This window comes from Psittacula echo, assembly GCF_963264785.1.
Source record: "Psittacula echo genome assembly, chromosome: Z".
NCBI lineage: Eukaryota > Metazoa > Chordata > Aves > Psittaciformes > Psittacidae > Psittacula > Psittacula echo.
Window position 1 is genome coordinate 84,561,725 of NC_137742.1, and position 25,748 is coordinate 84,587,472.

General features: G+C 45.4%; 1 protein-coding gene across 5 annotated transcripts in view; it reads right to left on the bottom strand.

Moving 5' to 3' along the window:
• EDC4 (enhancer of mRNA decapping 4) overlaps positions 1–21,903 on the bottom strand; it is a 41,987-nt gene extending 20,084 nt beyond the window's left edge. For 3 of the 5 annotated variants that reach the window (XM_080638208.1, XM_080638206.1, XM_080638209.1), the window contains exons 1-15: positions 21,696–21,903; positions 17,618–17,774; positions 16,183–16,294; positions 14,995–15,097; positions 13,322–13,511; positions 12,124–12,271; positions 11,495–11,599; positions 10,458–10,567; positions 9,788–9,871; positions 9,047–9,142; positions 7,938–8,040; positions 7,295–7,475; positions 4,246–4,318; positions 3,719–3,810; positions 2,896–3,092 (exon numbers count right to left, since the gene is read on the bottom strand). In XM_080638208.1, the coding sequence (XP_080494334.1) occupies positions 2,896–3,092; positions 3,719–3,810; positions 4,246–4,318; positions 7,295–7,475; positions 7,938–8,040; positions 9,047–9,142; positions 9,788–9,871; positions 10,458–10,567; positions 11,495–11,599; positions 12,124–12,271; positions 13,322–13,511; positions 14,995–15,097; positions 16,183–16,294; positions 17,618–17,774; positions 21,696–21,774 (1,830 nt within the window). In that variant the 5' untranslated portion in view covers positions 21,775–21,903. Of the gene's footprint in view, positions 1–2,895; positions 3,093–3,718; positions 3,811–4,245; positions 4,319–7,294; positions 7,476–7,937; positions 8,041–9,046; positions 9,143–9,787; positions 9,872–10,457; positions 10,568–11,494; positions 11,600–12,123; positions 12,272–13,321; positions 13,512–14,994; positions 15,098–16,182; positions 16,295–17,617; positions 17,775–21,695 lie in introns of those variants that run through there. The other 2 variants (XM_080638207.1, XM_080638210.1) reach the window with 2 other exon arrangements.
• Between the last annotated feature and the right edge of the window lie 3,845 nt (positions 21,904–25,748).

Consider the following 25,748-nt stretch of genomic DNA (forward strand, 5'->3'; position numbering starts at 1 on the left):
TCACAGGAAGGCAGAGAAACCACGAAGAGCACAGCTTCTCACCAGGGTATCCCTGTCCACACCTTGTCATTAAGATGCAGATCACTTTTCTTAAATTAAAAAGTATATTTCAAAGTGCATCCTTTATGTTTACCCCCATTCTAAAAGCACAAAGAGAAAACTCCACAGTCACAAATCCAGTACAGAGGCAGACAGGCAGGCTACGAAGCAAGAACATCTGAGTGGCTTTAAGAATAACGTGACACCTGGATGCAGAATGGTCAACAGCATTTTTCTCAATTCCTTTGGCAGCAGAGTGCAGGCCACAGTTTGCTTTTACTTTAAGGGGTGTCCAGGACACTTGGAACCAACTGCCCCAGGGGCAGCCTACCATCTGCCATGGACTGATCCAGGCTGCAATGGAACAGCAGCAAGTTCCAGAACACCTGCAACACATTGATGACATTATCGTGTGGGGTGATACAGCAGAAGTCTTTGAGAAAGGGAGGAAAATAATCCAATCCTGCTGAAAGCTGGTTTTGCCATAAAACGGAGTAAGGTCAAGGGACCTGCACAGGAGATTTAATTTTGGGGAATAAAATTGCAAGATGGACATCGCCAGATCCCCACAGATGTGATCAACAAGATAATAGCAATGTCTCCACCAACTAATAAGAAAGAAGCACAAGCTTTCTTGGGTGCTGTGGGGTTCTGGAGAATGCACATCCCAAATTACAGTTTGATTGTAAGCCCTCTCTATCATGTGACTCAGAAGAAAAATGATTTCAAATGGGGCCCTGAGCAACAACAAGCCTTTGAGCAAATTAAATGTGAGATAATTCATGCAGTAGCCCTTGGACCAGTCCAGACAGGGCCAGGCATGAAAAATGTACTGTACACCGCAGCAGGGGAGAATGGTCCTACCTGGAGCCTCTGGCAGAAAGCTCCAGGGGAGACTCGACACCGACTCCTTGGCTTTTGGAGCCGGGGACACAGCGGATCTGAGTCCAGCTATACCCCAGCTGAAAAAGAGATACTGGCAGCCTATGAAGGGGTTCGAGCTGCTTCACAAGTGACTGGCACTGAAACACAGCTCCTCCTGGCACTCCGGTTGCCTGTGTTGGGCTGGATGTTCAAAGGCAGGGTCCTCTCTACACGTCATGCAACTGATGCTACATAGAGTAAGAGGGCTTCACTAATTACACTGAGAACAATAGGTGGTGGGACTTTCAAACATTGGGATGTACATTTACCAAAAGCCACCTGGTTGGTCAACACTAGAGGATCTGCCAACAGGGCTGGCCCAGTCCAGTCAGAACTTTTACATACTGTAGAAGAGGATAACGTTCCTGCGGAGCACATAAAGAATTTGCTGGGGAAGACAGTCTGCGTTATTTCTGCTTCAGGTAAAGGCAAACCCACTCATGGGATTGCTTTTTTTCAGGGACCCAGATATACTTGGTGGGTAATGCGGGAAGATGGAAAAGTCCAATGTGTACCTGAAGGGGATTTGATTTTAGGGGAAAACAGCCAATGAACTCAACTGTATGCTACTGCCTGCTATATAACACTTTTATAGCCCACCAATTAGATGTCTTCAGGTCACCAGTGACTGGCCCTGACTTCCCTTCGACCATAATCCCAACAAAGAATGAACTTTGACAAAACCAGACAAGCTCAGCAGTAACCAGATAAATTCTGCAGTGTCATCAGCAGGCAACAATCCAACACTGCACACTGTCTCTCCTGCTCTGAAAGACTGTTACAAGAGATGGAGCCTGACGTCATGGACCGGATGAATTCTGCAGCTTTACAGGGATTGGTCCATGGACTAAGGAATGATACCTCTCTCTTTGTGTGTGGGTGCATATATATGTGTGTATATATATATAGACAGATATATATATATATATATGAGACAAGAGCAATGGTATATATGGTATATATTGAAAATATATATGGGATCTGAGCATGACGTGAATGGTATGGAATAAAGGGTGGATACTGTCCTGAGTTGAGCAGTAGCAGTCATTTTTCTCCTTCTTAGTAGCTGGTGCAGTGCTGTGTATTTGACTTTCAGCCTGGGAACAACGCTGGTAACACCAACGGTTTCAGTTGCTGCTAAGTAATGTTTACTGCTACCAAGGACTTTCTGAGTCTCATGCTCTGCCAGGGAAGAGGGGAAGCCAGGAGGAAGCAGAGACAGAACACCTGACCCAAACTAGCCAAAGGGGTATTGCGCACCACAGCACATCATGCCCAGTATATGAACTGGGGGGATTTATCCGGAAGGGTGAGATCACTGCCCGGGCCAGGCTGGGTATCGGTTGGTGGGGGGTGAGTGGTTGTATTCTCTTCCCTTGTTATTTCCCTCATCGTTACTACTATTGGTGGTAGCAGTAGTGGATTTGTGTTATACCTTAGTTACTGGACTGTTCTTATCCCAACCCATGGGAGTTACATTCTTTCAATTCTCCTCCCCATCCCTCCAGGTGCAGGGGGAGGACTGAGAGAGCAGCTGTGTGGTTCTGAGTTAACGGCTGGGCTCAAACCATGACAGTTCTTTGTCCATTTTCTTCCATTATATCACAGCTCCAAACAAGACATGTAAACCAGTAAGAACAGTCTGCCAGCTCAAACAGTTATTTAGCAAACCCGTATTTCTACACCACACATCTACATTAGCAGGTTTGCTGCTGAACATAGCACTTGAAACACAAGCTTAGGCCAGCTTAGCATTTCAGACGTGCCAATGTATCTTTACTCAGTTCGGTTACATGTGCAGAGTTTTCTACGTGCTCTGCATTCAGCTGAGATAGCCTATCAGAGTCGCTGCAGCCTAGAAAAGGTTCCCAAAAGCATCAAAATCCAAACCCACCCCTTGTACCACTAACAGCAACTCTGATTTCTGGTTACCTGTTGAAGAGATGTACTCGGTGTCATGAATGCATCTGGAGTCATCAGTTTAGGTTTGGCATCATTTGAGAGAGAAAGAAAGTCTGCTGGTACAGGCAGATCAGCAATGTGCTGCAGGTCTGGCTGAGAGCCATGCACTGATCCTTTTTCTGATCCCAGCTCTTCTGTGCTAAGATCACCCATGTGGTCTGGAAAGGCTTCCAAGGGAGAAATACAAATCAATTTACAGGATCTTCCCCCAAAAGCTAAAGCTTTAATTCCACAAAGTATGAACTTATGCCATTATCAGACATACTTAGTTCCAAAAAGAACGAACAAAAAGACCCTGCAACATCCTAGTCAGATGCTGTGTTACGCTTACAAGAGTAAGCTGAAGAGTGGATTTTATCAGGCCTTGATAAGAGATCCAAGATTCCTTTCTTCCCTAAATGCAAGGCCAGTTTAACAGCCACATCCCAGAATGGTGAATGAACTGAAAGAGCACACTACACACCGCCCAGTCCCTTCTGCTCCCAGAGCTCTGGTGTCATCTAATCTCTTCCACCTGACAAGAAACAAACATCAAGTTGCTGGCACAAGTGCAAAATCACCTATGAAGGTGCACTCAAGCATGCACAAAGCATTAGCACTCCTAGCCTAACACGTCCCCATGCTCCATCTTCACGCGTTGTTTAATCAAGGACTGTGCTTCACAGCTAGCTCATATTCAAAACCCTTTACGAAATTACAACTCCTATCACAAAGAGGCACCTAAGCTGCCTCCCTCCCCCACAACAACCACCACATTTAAAGGCTCAAAGATAAATTTAACTCAAATCCTCACCAAATTCTTCTTGAGAGCCATGGGAAGGCATGGATGCACTTGTGTCAGGGCTATGAAGAGGCTGAAATCTAATCTGCACATCCTGTAGGGCTCTGAAAAAGAAACAAGCATCTCTGATTAGTTCATAAATCACCAAAGAAAGTCGAAAGCTTAGAAGACTTCTCTTCATGGTACTGATTCTCCTGGAATATGCTTTTAGTGTTTTCTGCCTCTGAAAGAAGTAGTGGAAGCTGATACTCATTCAGCTGCGTCACCAAGTTGTTCTGGTGCCCAAGGTATTAGATGTTTCCCAGCGCTTACACGAGTACAACTCTTTTAAGTCATTGTGTACTCATGATGACAAAAATACTAGGTTGCCACAACATCATGCAGGGCTACTTCCTGGTAATGCCATGTTAACCACACCACTAGAAGTTTCTATGGGGCCAAGTAGCTTTTGTTATGAACAAAGGGAATTGGCAAGTTAAATTTCTACAGGTCAATGAATAAACAGTTAGGAGAACCACACAGCTGCTATACATACTCACTTGGTGTGTACACAGAAGAGTTTTATCAGCACACCTGCTGCTGATTCAACAGCACCAGCTCCCTGAGCACCTTCTGGAAATGAAACAAAAGTTAAACAGAAGTTGGATAGAAACTGCAGACAAAGTACTAGGAAAACATCATAGCAAGTAGAAGCAGCAGTAGAGCACCAGCACAATACAGCTTCCTCAGTTCCCTTCAGAGGTGATCCACCCTGTAAAGGTAAAATATAACCTGCACTCCTGTTACTTTTCAATGTGAGAACATTCAAGTTTGCTCTAATTCATCCAAACAAGGCTCAAGAAAGATAAAAAAAAAAAAAAAAAAAAAGGAAAAAAAAGGATACCTCATTAGTTAAGAGGAGAGGTCTGGAACTGCCAGCAATTTGTTCTGGCTGTTGAAGTGACTGTTTGGACATATATTAACAGAGACACACTAGCTTATGTCAGATAGAACTTCAGACTAGCGCTCAGACATCCTTCCTGGCTGCAAACAACTCTGGTTATGAAGAGCTCTGCAATAACTTCACATCAACCAGCACTGTCAATATTCACACCAGTATCAGTCTCACTGCTAAGAAAGCTGTGCAGAAAGATAAACCCCATTAAAAAAAAATTACCTGGCACTCCAATGTAAGTTGTCGTCATCAAGTAAGCACAAATCAGGGACCTGGTATTTTGGTCCCAGGCTACTCCTGACTTGCTACTTTTATCAGTCATTTTTACTTCTGCATTTCAGAGCAATATGGCACCAATATTGTCAACAACATGAATTAACTATTGCATATAATAGTTATTAGCATATACTAGTTATTAGCATATTACATAAAATAACAGGCATAGGGAAGCACAAAGAATAAACTACATTGGAAAAGACCTTTAAGATCATCATGGAATTGATCCTCTTGAAACATGCTTTTAGTATTTAGTGTCCAACCATCTCCCAGCACTGCCAAAGGACACCATGTCACAAAGGCCTTGTTTACATGGTTTGTGAACACTTCCAGGGATGGTGATTCAACCACTGCCCTGGGCAGTCTGTTGCAATGCCTGACCACCCTTTTGGTGAAGAAATTGTTCCTAATCTCCAGTCTAGACCGTCCTGGTGCAGCTTGAGGCTGTTTCATCTTGTCTGTCACTTGTTGCTTGGGAGCAGAGACCAGCCATGTCCTGGCTCCGTCCTTCTGCCCGGCAGTTGTAGAGAGGGATAAGGTCTCCCTGAGCATTCTCTTCTCCAGATTAAACCCCCCAGTTCCCTCAGCCATTCTTCATCACACTTGGGCTCCAGGCCCTTCACCAGCTCTGCTGCCCTTTTCTGGACCCGCTCCAGCACCTCAATGTCTCTCCTGTAGTGAGGGGTCCAGAACTGAATACATGATTCAAGGCATGGTCAAGGATTCTTTCTAACAGGAAAGATGTTACTCAAAGCATCTTTCCAAATTTTACTAACAGAAAGGTAGGAGATCAGGAGCAAGCCAAGACTTGAAAAGAGGTAGCAATCAAGGAATGGCTGCATGGGACAGTTCTCCAGAACATTCAGTATCATATTCATTATAGTAACAGTCAGAAGAATGTATCTCCTGTGTTTTTCAGAAACCTCTCCCTTAAAAGTTTTCTTGTTCGTTTCTGTTGCAAGATTTGTGATTTGGAAAAATATGCCTTCCACATACAACAGAAAAGAATCCCACCCTTTCCCTCAGGTCCGAGTGTGCACTGTCCTCACATTTGACACAGCTCAGAGGCAATCAATTGGTTTCTCAGACTATGTGCTCACACCTCTGATGTTTAATAACACAGACAGAAGCTTGTCTTAATTACTCAGGCAAACAGTCACAGACATATCCTGCCAGTTCTTCCAGGAACTCTTTTGCTCCTGTGAGCTTGCAAAGGGTGGTGGAGAGAGGGAGACTCATCCCTGTGTTGCCAGAAGTTCTGCCCTGTGTTCTGCTGGGGGCAATGATTATGAAATACTATATGATTGTATCATGGCTCAGATACCAGGCAGCTGATGTTGTACCAAAACCAAAGCCTCACTTGCACTCACTTCAGCCTGCACACTTCTGGAATGCTTCTTCAGTAACAAAAATACCTCAGTCAAGTTTCTGAGTGGTAACTGGCAATGGCTCCAATCTAGGTTGGGACTTCAGGTTCACAGTATTTTCTTTACAAAGGGGTCAGCCCTGTTACAGGGCACCAGAGCAGAGTCAGAAGTGTCACATTTGGGGTCCTTCAACATGCAGCCAGGTGAAGCCACAGGTGACCTGATTAGCCACTAGTCCTGCTTCAAGCAGCAGGTTGGACCAGAGACCTCCAGAGGTCCCTTGTACACAGCTCTACTCTGCTTCCCTGAAGTACTATAGCTGCACAGGGTGTATTTATACAAGCGAATAACCCCCATGGATTTGTTTAGGTTGAAAAAATGCTTCTCAGTGGTTCCAGGTGATAGGATGAGAGGCAACAGGCATAAATGAAAACACACGCAGTTCCACCTGAACATGAGGAAGAACTTTGCTGTGGGTGACTGAGCATTGGAACAGGTTGCCCAGAGAGGTTGTGGAGTCTCCTTCCCTGGAGATATTCAAGAGCTGTTTGGACACAATACTGACTAATGTGCTCTAGGTGACCCTGCTCAAGGACGGCTGGACTAGATGATCTTCAGTGGTCCCTTCCAGCCTCAGCCATTCTGTGATTCTGTGGGAATGGCCTTAAAACGACCTTAGGTTAGCATCACAGTCCAACCACTAACCCAGCACTGCCAAGGCTACCACTAAACTACATCCCCGAGCACCACATCTACACATCTTCTAAATATCCCCACAGATGGTGACTCCACCACTGCCCTGGGCAGCATGTTCCAACACTTGACAACTCCTTACAGTGAAGAAATTGTTCCTAACCTCCAGTCTAAGCCTCCCCCAGTGCAGCTTGAGGCCATTTCCTCTTGTCCTATCACTTATTAATTGGGAGAAGAGATGAACCTTTCATGAGAAAGCCAGAACCAGCCAAGAAAAAAAATCCTGATCTCACAGCAGCAAAATCTCTTCCCACCTACCTACACTCAAGTTGTCACTTTCCTCTTCCGGTGGGAGCACCTCAGTGTGCCTTAACCGACAGCGGCTCACTGCCTGTATGCCAAAGCTTAGGACTGGGTGCGTAAGGAGGAACTCTGAGATGGAGCTGAAGTAAGCTTTGCCCTCCTCTTGGTTCTGCATCAGCTCCATCACATACAAAACCTGGAAGAATCAGAAACAGGAAGTCACTGGACTTTCAGAGCAGACCATGCATACATGTGTGTGGACTACAAAGCCTAGCATCTGAAATGAAGTTGGAACAATGGAAATAACATGAAGAATAAAGCCTGTGCCATTTAAACCTGAAACAGAACACCGAAAGGAACTTCAACAAGCACACTACTGAGTCAAAGCTGATCAGGGACTCAATCCTACTGTGCCAGACACAGGTTTCTCCAAGTGAGAGCTTTACTAGAGTAAGAAATAAACCTGAAGGCTCCTCAGGATTCATCAGCTAAGTTGTTATCATTGGCTGTCTTACACTGAAATAGCTGAGGCCAACCTCTGCATTTTTAGCTATTAATGTACAATTCCTAGACCTAAGCAGCAGAACCAATCACACAGAAGGCCATTTCTCCTTCTGTTGCCATTACCCCCCAGCCAGCAATAGAATGAACCACCTACTTTTCTTTGCACATCACTCAGTATCAGATATTCAGCTGAGAGGTCCAGGCAGACTTTCAGGCTGGGAAGAATACTCATGGAGCTGAAGATGTCAGGAGAAAAGCTAGATTCCCAAATAAAGGGATGGAGGATGGTGCAGAAAGCAAGGTAGATTAGCACAACCAGAACAACTGTGATGAAACTGTTTTAGCTCAAACAAACAAACATCTTAAGTTTACAGCCACATTACAGTGCAACCACCCACTAGAATAAAGCCAACACTGCCAAACTCAGTGCTAACTTCAGCTAAGAGAGAGATCACGCAACAGGATCTAGTTAAGGATTTTGAACATTTAAATCAAAAATGACAGTTTGTCTTTACTTCACATGTTCCACAAACCAAAATAACCCATCTACATGCTTTGGACCTTCTGTAGTAAAAGGTGGAAAAAGCAGCACTTGGCTGAACGCCATATTCTTCTCACTTTAGAAGGGCAATTCAGAAGTGGCCTTAAGTGTGCCTGTGATCAGAGAGGCCATGACCCACCATCAGAAAAGAGAAAGCAGGGAACATAAGCTGAGTGAAAGAATGGACTAAAGCAAAATTTGAACTTCTGGATGTATATGGCTCAGCAAATAAGACTTGTATAATTGCTTAAGGTCTGTCAGCATAGCAGCTTCTGATTATTTAAATCAGAAAAAGCAATAATGGGAAAAGATCCTAAATTGGTTATTGAATCTCTAGTATTTTTACAGAAGCACTCAAGGTGTGCAATTTTGGCATGCCTCTTCTTATGCTACAGGTCTGTCTATGCTCTGCAGAACAAAGCAAAGACAACAGCTCTTGGTAACACCAAAGAGACCGTATAGAAGGATCAACTTCTGCGGCCTTGCCAAAGGTCAACCTGACACCACCACCAACTTGACGCTCAATCTGCTACCACCCTGATTGCCATCTCTCCTATCTGTTGAAAGCTAAGGAGGAGGCTCTAACTGGGGCTCGAGAAGACTACACTGGGGATCAAGGATCACATCTACAGAGTAAATATACCTGGAAATTGAGAGCTTTGTTACGGTCCACTGCTCAAAGTAAATCCAACCCTTCAGGGAGTCAGCACATCAACACCTACCGAACAGTTTGCAGACAGGTCCAAGACACAGTGCACCACATCTTCAGTTCTCTATTCTGATCTGCTCCCGTGATGAGAAATCTCCAGAAGGGAACCCTGCAGGCACCACAGAATTAAGTTCTCTTAAAGAAAGCCTGGTCCTTCCCTTAAGGACATTTCACAGAAGAGCTCCCCATAAGCTACCCATAGCTGATTGTGCCCCACCGTGTCTTAAAGTTCACAGAAAATTTCTGCTTCTGAGGCACAACTGCAGCTCTCAAGAACATTAAGGCCACAACTGCCTACTGAATAAAAACTAAACAAACACACGCAAGAAAAACCCAACCCTCCCCACCCCAAAACCACCCCACCACAAAACCAAAAAAACAACCCAAAAAACCCAAACACAAAAAGGCCCTAAAGAAACAAATTAGCAAACCTATTTCTCAATCAACTGCAGTTGATATTTGGAGGATAACAGACCAGTTTGAACTGACCATATCATAAACCTGAAAGGGCTCATCAATTTACAATTTTTGTTGCTTTCGTGGAACTGACACTAGAATTGTCACTTAAGGCTGTGCTTCACAGCCTTATCTATTTCTCCATCACCAGAAGAATTATTACAAAGAGGACAGGACTTGCTCCTGACACAAAGCTAAATTTTTATGAGTACAATGCAGTTACAAGGAACCCTCCAAAAGTAGAGTTAGAAGACACTACTAAACCTTGATACTCCAAAGTACAGGACTGGAGACTTACTCTGGGTCTTGTTTTTTATGATTGTCACAAAAGAGCAGGCAGGAAAGAGGCCTACCATCATGGGGTTTCCACTCATGAAGACACCTAGCAGAGAATCAGAGAAAACAGCCAAGTGTGCAGCGAGTGGTAAGCGAAGAAGATAATATGTGGGCGCTGAACACACTACTCCTTGTCCAAAACATGCATTTAAGTCAGCAGCTATCAAGAGTTATCAACTTGTAGGTGTGTACAGCCTTATAAAATAAGAAGATCACAACCCATGCAGACAGAACTGTGACCAATAAATAAATGTTGCCATTTGGTTTGGTATCTTAACAAAGGTACAATAGATGAAAGAACTCAACAGTGGGAGGAACAGCTCAGAGAACCTTTCCGCATTTACAGGGACAGTGCAAGAGAGTTTGCCTACAGGCTGTTCAAAGCACAGAACTCCTGTTGCCAGACACAGCTCCTCGCTTTTTCCAGCAGCTCACCAAACCTTGTGTAATATTTCATGATACAACTCCTCAGTACCAAAATACTTTGCAAACACCCTGTAAAGTAAGTTCACCCTGTATCTTTACAGTGTGCCAAGAATGACCACTGCAAGTGACTCTATAACAAGGAAATTCTCACAGAGAAAATGCTGCTCTCTGTTCCAAGATCCTTTATTTTCTAATTCTCCAGTTACCTTGGCTCATCCTGACCCTCAATATAGATCTGCCAGAATTTGACAAAACCATCATGGCTTGCTGTGGCCAGCACAGTTCCATCTGGAGAAAGTGCTCCCTCACTCAGGCACTACACGAGAGAGAAAAGAGACACAGAAAATCATGTTATAGCATTTTTATTTCACAGGAAGACACCTAGAGTGTCTCTTCAAACAGGAATCTGACTAACAGTTTAACAATACAGGCCAGAGTGATTTCTGACAGACATGTCACCAGGCAGCTTAACCCTTCACAGAACTGTGAGGACTTTGCTGTGTTGTTTGTTTTGATAATAATTAACAATAAAGTTTTCCAGACAGCAAATTTAAGTACAATGGATTGTGCTACTGCTGGTCCCACTGTTACTCATATTATGAACATTTTGGTTTGCGATCTTCTGGTTTTCACCATCATTATCATTTCATAATCATTGTTTTATTTAAGTGATACAATTACTCTGTCATTATCCTGTTCAAGAAGTGAAATTGGGCTCTCTCCAGTTGTTTCTTTTATATTCAAAATACTACCTACTAAAGACTCAGCTGCAGTCCTGGTGCGCTGTATTCACAGATAGAGCTGTACTCTTTGGGAAATCATAGAAGAATAAAGATGACACTGGGCTTAATTTTCCCCTTCTCATCTAGCAGTGAATCACAGCAGTGTTAAGTGTTTCATGTACTAGGAGGTATGACAAAATAGTTGAAGTACAGCCCAGGTTGTCAAACAGGCCCTTGGAAATACAGATTACTTTTATCAATAGCCATTTTCAAAGCAAATGACTACTCATTCACCTTGGCTCTTTAAACAAAAGCTACATACCAATAGTATGTGTACAGTGTACACAGCTAGCAGGTTGTGGCGAGTATGGATGGGTAACAAACTGGGGTTTTTTACAGCCAAGTGTCCTAAGAACTGCAGCTCCTGAGACATTATAACCCAGAGAAAACCTGACTGACTGCTACTGATCTGTAGCAGTCATCTACAGGATGACAGTAAAGAAAACAAAATAGGTTCATACTGTGCTGTGGCCTTTCACTACGATGAAGCCTTCTTTGATATTAGGCACTTCCACTGGCCAGGAGGTGTTGTTCGTTCTGATAATGTCCAAATCCCACACCTCTGCCTGGAAAACAAACATGTAGGCACAGAGGTTTATTTCTACGACTACTGAAGAATTTCTTATATCCTTATTTTATATTCTGATATACCAGCCCAATGAAAAGTATGTGACATAAACCTTCCTGTTCCCACCTGATTTGGCCATTAGATGCTTCCCCGGCACCTAGCTGTACACACATACAGGGAACTGCTTGTAGCAGCTGTAGTTGCTGCTCAACAAACCCCTCCCCTAGGTATTGAATCAGCCTGAACAGACGAGTGATGCCTCTGGCCCTTTGCATTGTTTCTAGTGGTCCTTGCTATCCAATGTCCAGCAGAAGTTACCACTTTGTACCCTCCTGAGGCCCAGAGAAAGATTAGTATGGCCTCTCTTTGGAAGAGAGGAATCCCACATCTCGTATTACAGCAGGATCCCCAGCGTGGACTAGACAAGAGCCTTTACAACTCTAGCTGTATCACCTCTTTCCTTCAACAGATTCTCTCCCTCTAAGGATAATAAGAGATAACATTTCAAGTAGGTTTCCTTACCCTGTCCTCATGCAGCAATGCCAACGTCTGACTTCCCTCTTCACCACTCTCCTCATTATCATCCGGGATGAAAGGGCACCAGATGATTCTTCGAGAGGTGTTCAGTGGGGTATTGTCAGGCCGCTTGATGTTAACCAGGATCTCCTCTCTGATCACCACGGTTAAGGAACATAACGTGCTGGCTGTGTTACTAATGCTCAGGAGTAACCTATTCAGGCTTTGTCCTCTGTTAAATACTATTAAACCTCAAGAGTTTTTTGATCACTGCGATTCAAAAAGAAAGCAGGCAAAAAGATTCTGCTAAGAAAGCAGACAAGCTGGTGTTTCTTCACTGGCAGGAGAGGTTAAGCTTACAAAAGTTAACAGATTCTCATCATTTTCCCTTGCAGGCTGCAGACAAGGACAGGATAAGCACAACAGGCACACAATCTGAATGTGCAATCTGCACAACTGCTGATGGACAGAATAAAGGAGTGCAGCTAGCATCACAACACTACCACAGAAAGACAGCAAAGCTACAATATTCCACAGGCTGAGCACTCTAGTCCACCCCTCCAGATCAGATTTTATACTACAACCACCCTTGCTCCACCTACTTTTGAAATTATGGTACACAATTAAAAATAAGAAGTTATAACCTATGACGACATATCCCACAGATTGACATGCTTCCCAGAAGGACTGGGCAGTCCCTCCTAGCAATGAAATTATTTAGGGCAATGAATCAAGCACAGAAAATAAATTTCACAACCACTAATGAAGGATGACAGATCTGGAAAGAAGACAGTGAGTGGAAATATACATACTTAAATACTCTTCCTCTCAAAAGTAACTACAGAAAAGAGCTAGACTTGGATAAACATGAGTAAAAAAACCTCTGTTACAGCTGAAGTGACACTGTCCATGTGTAAGGCCAGCTTGTACAGGCTGACATTGCTCACCAACAATTTTTGTCTGGACCCGAAGGAGCACCGAGGTGCACTTCCAGAATTTCAAGTTGGGTGCAATTTCAAATGATGGCTGCACCAAGTACAGGCACATGTTGACTGATTCGATACTCTGGAAGGGGCAAAACTGTCAACATTTCCTCTACAAGCTGCTCTTCCGGAAAGGCTACAAAAGAAGTTGCAATTTTGATGTTGCATTCACATCTACTCATTACACAAAGACTGAAATGAGGTCTACTTTGACAAGATACTGGATTTTCTCTTTATCCATGGTCAGGCGCCAGACAAAAAGGTTGCCAGCCTCATCCAGGCACCCCACCTGGTTGGAGTTAAGATGAGCAAAAGCCAGATCTGCCACACCACCTGTGAATCCTTTCAGCAAGGTCCTCTCAGCAGCACTGATGCTCAGGACCCGCACCATAGCGGAGCCATTGCTGGCAGCTGCAGAAAGAGAGGGAGAAGTCACTATCCATCCATGCAGTTTCCCTTCAGGATTGCCTCTGCTTTCAGCCCCCATCCTGCCATCAGCTGTGCCTGGCAGCACTCTGAAAACCCATAACAATAGGTACTATGTTAACAAGCCCTTTCAAAACAGGCACAAATATTCACTGCACTCTTCCTCTGTGGTGCAGAAGATTGCAGCGGCAGCATCATGAGGGATTCTGCCTGCCTTGCAAGGGGCATCTTAATTCTCCACCTCATCTGTTTCTAAAGCACTGCAAGTTCTAAGTTGTTCTACTTAAAAAGAAGGCAATAGAAATGGATTTCTCATGATTTCCAGGATTATTCTCATAAAGATGCGTTCATTAAATGTAAGGCCTAAATCTTGTTTGTGAGCTCATGATAAAGCTACCAAACCTCCAAGGCTGACCTTCAGTGGCAGTGAATTAAGTTTAATTGCAATTTCATTTTCAGTAACTGGAAAAAAGGAGTCACTGAGAGGCAGGTAGCTCAAATACAAGTTCTGAAGAGGAATGTAAAAGGCACAGACATTGACCTAGCAAAAAGCACTGTTCTTTAGCTTGCATGACTGAAAAGACCATGCTTTAGAGCATGCACACAGCAAGCAAAGTTTCCAGCTTCCCCATTTCAGACAAACGTTACTATAATGCAAGCAGTCCATCCAGCTTTCCATTGTGCTACTGCACTCAAACTTTAATGCTTTAAAAAAAAAAAAGGGTGAAACACCCTAAAACTGCTCTAAAATAACCCTAGCTGGGAAAAAACCACAGCAGCAGAGTAGTAGATTTCACAGAAGGCCAAACTGATGGGTGCTAGCACTAAACGAAAGTGAAGAGATGACGGAGTCCCAAACGCTGTGTTTGTAAATGAGAGCAGAAAGAGACACTGCAGATGACCAAGTGTTCATTTGCTTCCTATATGTTGTGAAACAATCTTTCCCTGCATGGTTCTGCTTTTCTTTCCCTTTCCACTGCAAAATACACTGCATTGCTCTTTGGCTCCTCTAAATTTAGCCTTAAACTCAACTCTAAATTTATGCAAGCAAATCCATCACAAACATTTACTTGCTCAAATTACCACAGGGCTGTTTCTGTGCTTAGCTACTGAGGAGCTTGCTCACTGCAGAAATATTTAATTAGAGGAGTAAGCTGAACATCAGACTACTGTCCAGTGAAACCAATGTAGTTCAACCTTTCCTCCATCCCCACAGAGTCCTTCTCTTTTATTTCTAACTTCACAGAAAGTTTCTTTCTCATTGAAAGCTCTCCTACACAACCAACTCTTTATTCCCCTGTAGATCCAGCTTCACTTATATTCCCACTAGAACAGCACCCTGAACTGGGTATCACAAGATGTGTTTCAATTACTGCAGATTACCTCCTTCTGATGCAAACTTCAATTATTTTAGAGATACGCACAGCAAAAGAATACAAATCACACCCAAGACAAGAAGGTATCTCACCTCTAATGGCATAAGCCAGGTAAGAGTTTGAAACTGCTATCAGATTTCCATAATAGTACTTCTGTTCCCAGTCATATCTAGCAACAGGCTGTATCTTCACCTGCTCAGGATAAAAAATAAAAGAAAACACGAGAAATGTCTGGAATTAACTTTTCCTGAAACAAACCCACCAAATATACATTTTCCTCCAGGGAAGATCCGTAATGCTTAATAGGAAACTGTTAGAAGCAGGAGTTGGTAGGAAGAATTGCACACTGAATGCCAGGTAGCAGAGCCCTAAACATTCAAAGTTCTGGAAGCAGATGAGTATTTCCTTCCATTGTAAAAAGGAACACAGCTCACTGAAGTTATGTTGCAGAACACTACTCTATCCTGCAATTACAACAAAGCAGACTTCACCTCTTCATGAGAACTGGGTCTGGATTCCCAGTTCTTGAAAAGTTTTTTGAAATACGGAAACACATTTGCTGCGTGGACACTTGCTTTTTAGCCTTAATACTGCTTTCCAAGAAACAGAGTCCCAGTCTTATTCAATAAACATTGCCTCTGTGAGCAAAGAATTAAGAAATACTGTAAGAATTATGGCAATGATCCTCCCTTTCACCAGTATTATCTATCAAAACCAACATGTTTTTCATATGCTAACACGGTACAGTATTCATTTACTGTCTCTGTGGTCCCTTAATTCACTGCACGGTAAGGAACAAAATGGTATAATGCAGAAAAGGGCTGAGAGATCATGACCAGAGTTTTCTCTCCTAATTCCTAGCATTTGTTCTGAGCACATCTTAGTACTCTGCTACAGCACCAGCTCTGATCTCAGCAGAACCTGCAGCCCTGATCTGTGGGGTGGAGCTCTCAGCAGGACTAAGGCTAGCAAACCACCAAAACAACCCTCCCTTCATAGTGAAGATCTGCCAGGATAGAAACAATCAGCAGGAAGAGCTTGTTTGTGAAGGAGGAAGATTAGAGGATAACTTGGCCAGACTCTGGAATAACAGTAACAATCAGCTATGAGATACACCTCCAATTTTTCCCTCCTTGTTAAGCTCTTTGACAAACTTCTACCTAATTACAGATTCCTATAACACAGGAAAGATGGTAATTACAGTTTAAAAAATATTCAAGCATGAGGTGATGTGACTAAGAAAAAAAATACAGAGAACCATACTTTCTCTCCCTCCTTACCTTATTACTCCCTCTGGCCTTACTGGTGATGCTGGAATCACTGCTGGCCACTATCTCCACATCTTTTGCTGTTATCACTATGCAAGTGGAACTGTCATCACCAGAAAGGCAGCTTTAATTAAAACAAAACAGAAAAAAAATCTCAGATAGGACTCACAGGAAGAGAGGTCAGAGATTTGCTACTCATAATTTTAACAGCAATGAGGCATATCTGTGCAACTAAGAAGTCTGAGCAGAACAACTGAAAATAAAAAGAAACTCTTTCAGTTAGGAAAATTCCCCATGTGCCACAGGTCTGAGAGCACCAAACACCTGGTTTGTTTAACTTAAAAACCTCCAGTCTATTAGACTTGAGTACAAACCTACATTTGGTTGAAGTAGCCCTGAGTACTACCAAACATTAGAAGGTGCAAAGAGACCAAAGCTAAGCAGTTGAACCTCATCAACAGTGCATGCAGCATCCTCTCTCAAAACTGTCAGCAGAGAACCCAAGCAAAAGCTATTCACATGAGCTCTAACGTTAAAAGTCAGTATGTGAAGTCAAGCATTACACTAATTAATCTGATGTGGATTTGTACTATTACTCCCATGACAAATCCAAAGTATTCTATATGCATATATTCTCTAGCATGTAAGTAGTAAAAGCACAGGTACTGTCCAAAACACACTGGACATATCCATGAGTCAGCAAACAGTTAAGTAAAACCCTAGCGCAACATCACTTGTCCTGTTTTAAGTTATATGGAGAGAAATATCTGGACAAGTGGAAGGTCTGCCATACTGCAGACTGATGAAAGTCAACCCTCAGGTAACTTGGGGCCCAGAAGGAGTCCAGCTGGAGGTCTACATGAGAATGCCCAGTTTCACCCCGTGCCCTGCTAAATAACCTCCATCCTTCCTCCTGATATCCACCATACAACCAGTCCCGTTGCTCTTCTCTCTACACAGCCCTCCCAAAACTCTTCAGTTTCTGAGCTGAAAGGATGGCAGGCTGCACACATCAGCCTCACAAAAGCTACAAAAGCTCTAACCACCAGCACTGACCCACAACTGTCACCTGAACTCAATGTGAAACTTGTCAGCTTCCCAGCATGCTTGCCCAGGCTCACCAGAACCATTTTTTCATCATTTTCTAGTCACTCTCAGCCCTTCTTTGATGTAGCAACAGACAAAGAGTAATAGGTTTAAACTTAAACAGGGGAAGTTCAGGTTAGATAAAGAAGTTCTTCCCTGTGAGGGTGCTGAGGCCCTGGCACAGGTTGCCCAGAGAATCTGTGGCTGCCCCATCCCTGGCAGTGTTCAAGGCCAGGTTGGATGGGGCTTGGAGCAACCTGGTCTAGTGGAAGGTGTCCCTGTCCATGGCAGGGGATTGGAACTGGATGAGCTTTAAGGTCCCTTCCAATACAAACCAGTCTGGGATTCCATGAAAACTTACATGACTTGCTTCTCCTGCAGGGCTCCCAGAGAAACGGTCCGATGCACTGGCTTAGCCAGAGAAGGTACATCTCCAGCCACAACAGGGTCAGGCACCAGCAGTCCATTCAGGTCTCCATTATACGAATTTGATGGTCCCTGGTTCTCATTCACCGAACCTAGGGAGAAGCATGACCAACTGAGCACAATATTCATTCAACAGAAATAGCACTGTGTGAAATACATTACTGCCAGCTGGTTTCTGTCAGGTTCTTCTACTCTATCAGGCAGAATATGCTAAATTTGTTGGGAAAAGTATTTTTCTCTGAAAAGGATGTGTTAAGAGACCTCCTGTGTAGGAAACTTATCTCTACAGAAAGTGAAGTCGTGGCTCTTTTCTTACACAAGCAATTCCAACAGACGAGAAAAAACACCAAAGAACAAGTATAAGGAACTTGCCAGGTTCAAGGAGTAAATAGTCTTGGATCAGAAAGACTAAGCTGGCAATTCAGATTACTGAAACAAGTGCCAGACCAAAATGTTCTTGAAAGGTCACTTCCAACCCTGATGCCTGCAGAGAGATATCTGAAGTCCAGCAGTGCAGTAGTTAGCTGCAGCATTTAGGGTTGGCTGGACATAATACATTTCTCACTTCCCAAAACTGGCTTTTGACTGAGACCTGACCTCGAAGTCCAGATGTTTGAGTACCTTAGCTATGAAAACATGCAGCTGTGCCTATAGGATTCCTTATACTCTTCCCTTGGTTGACTAGTCACCTGGAAGTTTACAACTCTTGAATTCTGTGTTCAACCCCCTGTTCAGCATTTCAGCTGTGCTCTGAAGAGTGCATGTGCCCTGACTGCAACCTGGCACAGCACAAGTTGACTGGTGTCCTCTGTGCCTTCTGAAGGCTTTTAGAAAGGGATAGATGTAACAGGAGCTTAAGGAGACCCTGCTATTTCACCAGCAAGGCAAACAGCTGACGATTCACACAGAGGAGCCCACTCCATCAGCACTTATACACTGAAGTCAAAGCTTCTTGTTTCAGCAAAACCCTGGCTTGAAATTTACACTGGTTTTGAAAAGTGACATTTCAAATACTGTTGCCAGGAAACGACTGCTGTGGAGCTCTTGCAAAATGGCTGCTCCAGGACCATGAGCTCCACTCTGCCCGGCACACGCAACAAACCCCAACATGACTGCACACAAGAGGCACATCCTCTGAATGTAAGGCAAGCTTTCAGTTACCAAATAGGCTTGAACATAGACTGAGTGCTGCTGCCTACAGACATAACTGCAACCATTACTCATTTGCCAGAAGAATATTTAAAACTTGCCTGTTTATGAAGAGAGTCATTATATCACTAACTACTGTGCTCACAAAAAGTCTGTGCAGTGACAGCATATCCCACTGCGAAGTCCATTTGAGTGCTCACCTCACTGCATGGAGACAACAGCAGCAGCACTCAGCACAAGGAAACTACAGGCCAGGGAACATGAACCTGTAATCACCTAACACATTTGTGCTGTGCCTACAAGATTAAGATTTGTCCCTTATTCCTATAGCATATGGTGGGTGCTTGTCCTGTTGCAGCTACTTCCAACAGACTGCAATCTATCATTTGTTAAAAAAAGAAAGAGGAAAACATTCACTACAGAAGCAGCATCCAGGCCGTCAGAGAAAGATGATGCACTCTTTGCTCTATCTGCAGCAACAGGAATGCCTCACCTAAGTATCTCTGCTCTTTTACGGATAGCAGGACAGTGACTTTCATGCCATGGGGAAGAGGAGAAAAAACTCCGCTGAGGCTGATGAGCACAACAACAGTGCACCAAAGTTCAGGAAGGGGCTTAGCCCATCACTGTTTTAGGGGGAGCCAGACAAGCACAGGTGCTGCCTGAACACAATCCTGAAGGCATAAAAAAAGTGAAGGGGCTCAATGTTTCATAGGTAGATAAACAAAACCAAAATGTTAATGGTAGATCTAGACCTTCAAAGGGAAAGAAGTGCAGTTGTGTTCAGTGCCTTTTTAAAGAGCAGGAACAGAGGAATAATCAGAGCTGAGATCCTGAACTCCTACTCTCACCACCACCTGCACCAGGGGACTCTACTTTGCACTAAACAAAACACTTCCCTGATAAACACAACATGAGCAGGGGCAGCCCATGGAACACCTGGTTATCAGCAGAGATTTCAGTATGCTTTGAAGGATCCAGCAAGGACACTCATCCACAGCAGACTGGCATCAGCAGCCTGTATACATGCCCCAGCTGGGAGCTCCATGGCTTGATCATGCAGCCCCCCTTGCTTAGGGCATGGCATGGGAAAATGGCAAGGAGCTGCCAAAGCAATGGGTGATGTTTGCAAAACTGGGAGAAAACTGCATCAAGACAGAATGGGCAGTAGATAACATTTTCACAATCGCCAAACCCAGCAGAACTAACAAAGCACTGTGAGAGTTTAAAATCTTTAGAGCAGGGTGTATTTCTTGTCACCAGTCTGGAGAACACCCAGAGTAACATAACGCTGTTCATAGCCACCTGCACTGCAAACCTTTCTTCATGGCAAGCAGCTACACTAGCCTTTGCTGGGTATTATATCTGTAAGTGAAATCCAGGCTATAACAGAAACACAACTAGAGAGAACCTTGACCACAGCAACCTGATGCCAGACAAGACCAGCTCAACCCATGCAATTCATGAGGATGCTTCTATTCTCCTTCATAAGTCTTGAAGGACCACCCAGTTTCCCTTTCCTCTGCCATCCTAACAGGATTTTCAGAGGCTTTCAGTTAACACACATGTACTCTTGCTCTTCATCTTCTTATGTCCTGTTCTTTCAAATCCATCTGCTATTACCCAGGCAGTGATTTCTGCTGAGAACAAGCACGGGTTCTTTACTGCCTGACTTACTGTCCAATAGCTCCTTGTCCTCTCTATTGTCTTGTGCACTAGTGACGACAGAGAAAGTATAACGAGAATCAATAGAAGAGAAATTAAAAGGAAGAAGCCACTCAGTAAATACCTCATTTCTTTCAACCAGCAAGAGAAGCTGCTTCAGGGAAAGGCAAATCACCTTGAGAGAATAGAAGCAATTCCAAGCATTTCACAAACATCACGCATTTCTTCAGCTCAGAAACTGCTGTGAAAACAGGTGCTCCCCATCACTGCTCTGACTTCTTTGAGGTTTTCAAGTACAGAGCCCTCCACAGCTGATTCCTGAGCCTGCTGCTGTTCACCACAAGTGTTTTATAGGCAGAAGGGAGTCCGCTAAACTCTGAGCAGAGAAGTAGAATAGCTCAAAGCAAAGAGAGAACAATCACAGCCACTTTAAGAGAGATATTTGTGACAAAAAGTCTGTGGAAAGTTCTTCCCTGTGAGAGTGCTGAGGCCCTGGCATAGGTTGCCCAGAGAAGCTGTGGCTGCCCCATCCCTGGCAGTGTTCAAGGCCAGGTTGGACGAGGCTTGGAGCAACCTGGTTTAGTGGAAGGTGTCACTGCCCGTGGCAGGTGGTTGGAACTGGATGAGCTTTAAGGTCCCTTCCAACCCAAACCATTACAGGGTTCTATGATTAAGATTGCACTGATCCCAGAGAGGCCTGGCAGTCCTTTCCACTGGGCCCAGCGAGACACCTCGGGAAAACTCAAAGTGTTCTTAATAACGAAGGAAGGCTTGGGTGGCGAAGGTCAGCGCTGTCAGCTTCCAGGGCGACACCTCTCGGACAACAAGAGCCCAGAGACCCGCAGCAGCAGCAGCAGCAGCCAGGTTTGTGTCCCGACTGCTCCCGCTCTGCTCGGCCACGAGAATCCTCTCGCACCAGTGAAACTCCTCACACCGGGTCTCTGCTCCTCTCCTCGCCCGGCTGCACTCCCCAAGCACATCTCGGGGACAGCGGCAAGGCCGAGCAGGTCCCTCGCCCTGGGCGAGAGAGAGCCAGCGGAGAGCGATGGCCCCTGCACCCTAAAGGGAAACAAGCCCCTGCCTAGTAGAGTCCCGAAGGCCCGGGACAAGGCAGCGCGGCCCCAGCGCTACGCGGCGGCCCCGCCCCGTCCAGGCCCGCCGCCGGCGGCCTCCTGCTCCCCTCGGTGCCAGCCCCTCACCTCCCGGCCGGTCCAGCTTGAGGATGTCCCGCAGATGTTGGGTCGCGTCCTCAATGTCGATGCTGGAGGAGGAGGCCATGGGGCCCGGCCCGCGCGGAGCAGCGCAGCCGTCCCCTGCCCTGCCCGACCCGGACCAGGCCCGCCCAACTGTTTCCCGCACCACGGCCACCGGGCTGCCCCTGCCCGTCGCCTGAGCTTCCGCCTCCGGCCCGACTCCTAATGCGCCGGATGGAAACCGCCGCCGAGATAAAAGGGTTCCGGGCGCGGCGCGGAAAGAGCCCAAACCCGGCCCCTCCCCTCAGCGAAAGCGGCGCCGGGATCGGAACCGGGTGTTGCGCAGGAGCTAGTTTCTGCAGGGCTTAACGGCCTACACCGGCCCCCTCGAGGCATCTCATGGAACCCCAGCCTGGTTTGTATTGGAAGGGACCTTAAAACTCATCCAGCCACGGGCACGGACACCTTCCACTAGAGCAGGTTGCTCCAAGCCCTGTCCAGCCTGGCCTTGAACACTGCCAGGGATGGGGCAGCCACAGCTTCTCTGGGCAACCTGTGTCAGGGCCTCAGTACCCTCATGGTAAAGAATTTCTTTCTCACATCCAGCCTGAATCTCCCTCTTTCAGTTTAAAACCATCATCCCTCATCCTGTCACACAGGCCCTGGTAAAAAGTCTTTCTCCATCTTTCTTAGAGGCCCCTTTTAAGAACTGAAAGGCTGCAATAACGTCTCCCCAGTCTTCTGTGGGCTGAACAAGCCCAACTCTCTCAGCCGTTCCTCACAGGATAGGTGCTCCCAACCTTAGATCATTTTTGTTGTCTTCCTCTGGTTCCTCTCCAGCAGGTCCATGTGTTTTCTGTACTGAGGACTCCAGAGCTGGACACAGTACTCCAGGTGGGATCTCACCAGAGCAGAGGGGCAGCATCACCTCCCTTGACCTGTTGGCCACATGCCTCTGGATGCAGTCTGAGATACGACTGACCTTCTGGGCTGCAAGCACACATTGCACAGTCATGTCCGGTCTTTCACCCACCAGAATCCCCAAGTCCCTCTTCTCAGGGCAACTCTCAATCCCTTGTTCTCCCACATGCCCTGACCCATGTGCAGGACTCTGCACTTGGCCTCATTGAACCTCATGAGGTTTGCATGGGCCTACCTCTCAGGCCTGTCCAAGTCCCTCTTGATGGGATCCTGTCCCTCAGGTTTGTGAACTGCACCACTCAGCTTCGTGTCATGTAGATATCAGACTGTCATTTAGATTGGATATTAGGAAAACCTTCTTCCCCAAAGAGTGTTCAGGCATTGGAGTCACCGTCCCTGGAAGTGTTCACACACCGTGTAGATGGGGCCCTCAGTGACCTGGTTCAGTGGTGGCCTCAGCAGTGCTGGAGAACGGTTGGACTTGATGATCTTAAAGGTCTTTTCCAACCTGGTTGATCCTATGACTCTATGATCTGCAAACTTGCTGACGATGCACTCAGTCATCACTGATTAAGATATTAAACAGTATCATAGAATCACTGAATAATAGAATAGTTAGGGTTGGAAAGGACTTAAGATCTAGTTCCAACTCCCCTGCCAGGGGGGTTGTCCAGGGCTGGGACACCTGACACTAGATCATGCCATCCAAGGCTCTGTCCAACCTGGCCTTGAACACTACCAGGGATGGAGCGTTTACCACTTCTCTGGGCAACCTGTACCAGTGCCTCTCCACCCTCACAGGAAACAACTTCTTTATGTCCAACCTGAACTTCCCCTCTTTCAGTTTAAATCCATCACTCCTTGTCCTATCATAACAGTCCCTGATGAAGAGTCCCTCTCTGGCATTCTTGTAGGCCCCCTTCAGATACTGGAAGGCTGCTCTGAGGTCTCCAAGCGTGGACCCCTGAGGGATGCCACTTGTCACCATTGTCCATCCAGATATTGAGCCATTGACCATGACCCTCTGGATATGACTATCCAGCCAGTTCCTCATCCACCAGTCTATCAAATCCATATCTCTGCAGTTTAGAGAAGGATGTTGTAGGGGACTGTATCAAAGGCTGTATCAGAAGTCCAAATAGACAGCATCCATAGCCCTTCCTTTGTCAGGCAACTTCGGCCATGCCTGTGGCAGTACCACCAATACAAACTCCTGCCAGGCCTAGCACCATGAGGGACATGTAAAGCCTCTCTTGTGAAGGCTCAGGCAGGCTGGTTATGGGCTCAGTGATCTCCTGAGGCCTCCCAGGCCTCCTCCACTTTGGCCACACCCCCTCACAGGTCAACTAGCTCTGAGGGGACTACTGGGGCTCGACCTAATGCTGGCATTAAACAGGTACCAGAAACAAAAAATACCCTGGGCCTCAAAACTGACCTGCAGGTGTCAAGAATATTAACCAATATTGATTTAGAAACAGCAGTGTTTATCTCATCCCAGTAAGGAGCCAGGAGTGACTGTGTAGAGAAAGGCAGGAGAAAGAACCCCTGAATGAACTACATGGCCAATTCCAGAGGATAACTGCTTTGAGCTTTAAATGGCCTAAAAGAATCTCATTTTAGATAGTTCTAAAACTAACACCTGCCCTGTGTATCATTCCTTGAAACTGACTTTTAAGCAAGCTCTCTCCTGGCTTACTGAGCTCATTATTTGGAGGAATAACCTTATGTTGGAGAGCATTCTGCTCTGTGATCCTTCTGCAAAGCAAGGATCCTTCTGCAGAGCAAGGTTCCTAGGTCCTCCCTCCTCTGCCAAGCTTCATTTGGAAATAGAGCCCCAGCACAAGAATCCTTGCTTAGCAGTGACCACACAAAAAGCCTCTTTCTACTGAAAGAGCTAATCTCTTCAGGTGAGGAATTTTGAATACAACTTTTATAGCTTAGCAGCACTGACAGGAGAACAGTTCTGAATTTGAAATGGAGAACATATAAGAATGATGCAACAGTGAGCAGCAGGGTCCTTAACATCAGCTTCCAAGAAAGCTATGTTCCAGTTCAAAGGCTAAAGCAGGCAGATTTGAATCACAACTGGCTCAAGCATACCCCTTTCCAGGCTTTCCTCAAAAAAAGGGTAATGCCATGGTCATAAACTTTAAAAGCAAGCCCTGAAAGGCATGCTAATCTCTTTTAAACCAGGTCTTAAGAGCTCAGTGAGATCTGAAGGCAAAGTGAAGGCAGTTCTGCTCCTGTGCCACCTTATCTGCTGGACAGAACCTGAAGAAGGCTCCAGGGAGACCTTAGAACAGTTTCCAGTGCCTAAAGGGGCTACAAGAAACCTGGAGAAGAGCTTTGGACAAAAGCCTGTAGGGACAGGACAAGAGGGAATGGCTTTAGCCTGACAGAGGGAGATAGAGATGAGATCTTGGGAAGAAGTTCTTCCCTGTGAAGGTGCTGAGGCCCTGGCACAGGTTGCCCAGAGAAGCTGTGGCTGCCCCATCCCTGGCAGTGTTCAAGGCCAGCTTGGACGGGGCTTAGAACAACCAGGTCTAGTGGAAGGTGTCCTGCTGGTGGCAGGGATTGGAACTGGATGAGCTTTAAGGTCCCTTTCGACCCAAGCCATTTTGTGATTAGTAAACTCCTTCAGTGGTGAAACACTGCCATCTCCAGGGTGGAGGACACACGACAGCCGATTATGTCCTGGAAACCCGCACAGCAAAGGCTGTGCTACCAACCGGTTCCATTGACAGTGCAGCGATGCTTAGAAAACCCAGCAGAGCACCGATCTAGTTGGAGCTTCATAGCTGGATACAAACTGCGGGAGGACAGTGGTGAAATAATGTCCTGTCTGTGAAGAAAATACAACTGGCCTGTTCCACTTGGAGGGTGAACATAATGACTGTCATGAAGATTAACAGGCTGCTGTGACTGTTGGCATCTTTGAGTGTTATTTGAAATGCTTGTCCTGGTAAAATCCAGCAGATGAGAACTAACCTGTCTAGAAGTCTTGTCATAAAAGCTGCTGGGAAGGAGGGAGAAAGAAGTTGTATGGCCAAGGGCATATCAGAACTGCCTCTCCTGGTACAACTGTCAAGTGCTCTCCAGTCTGAGTTGTAAGTTTGTAAGCATTTCCACACCAGGCAG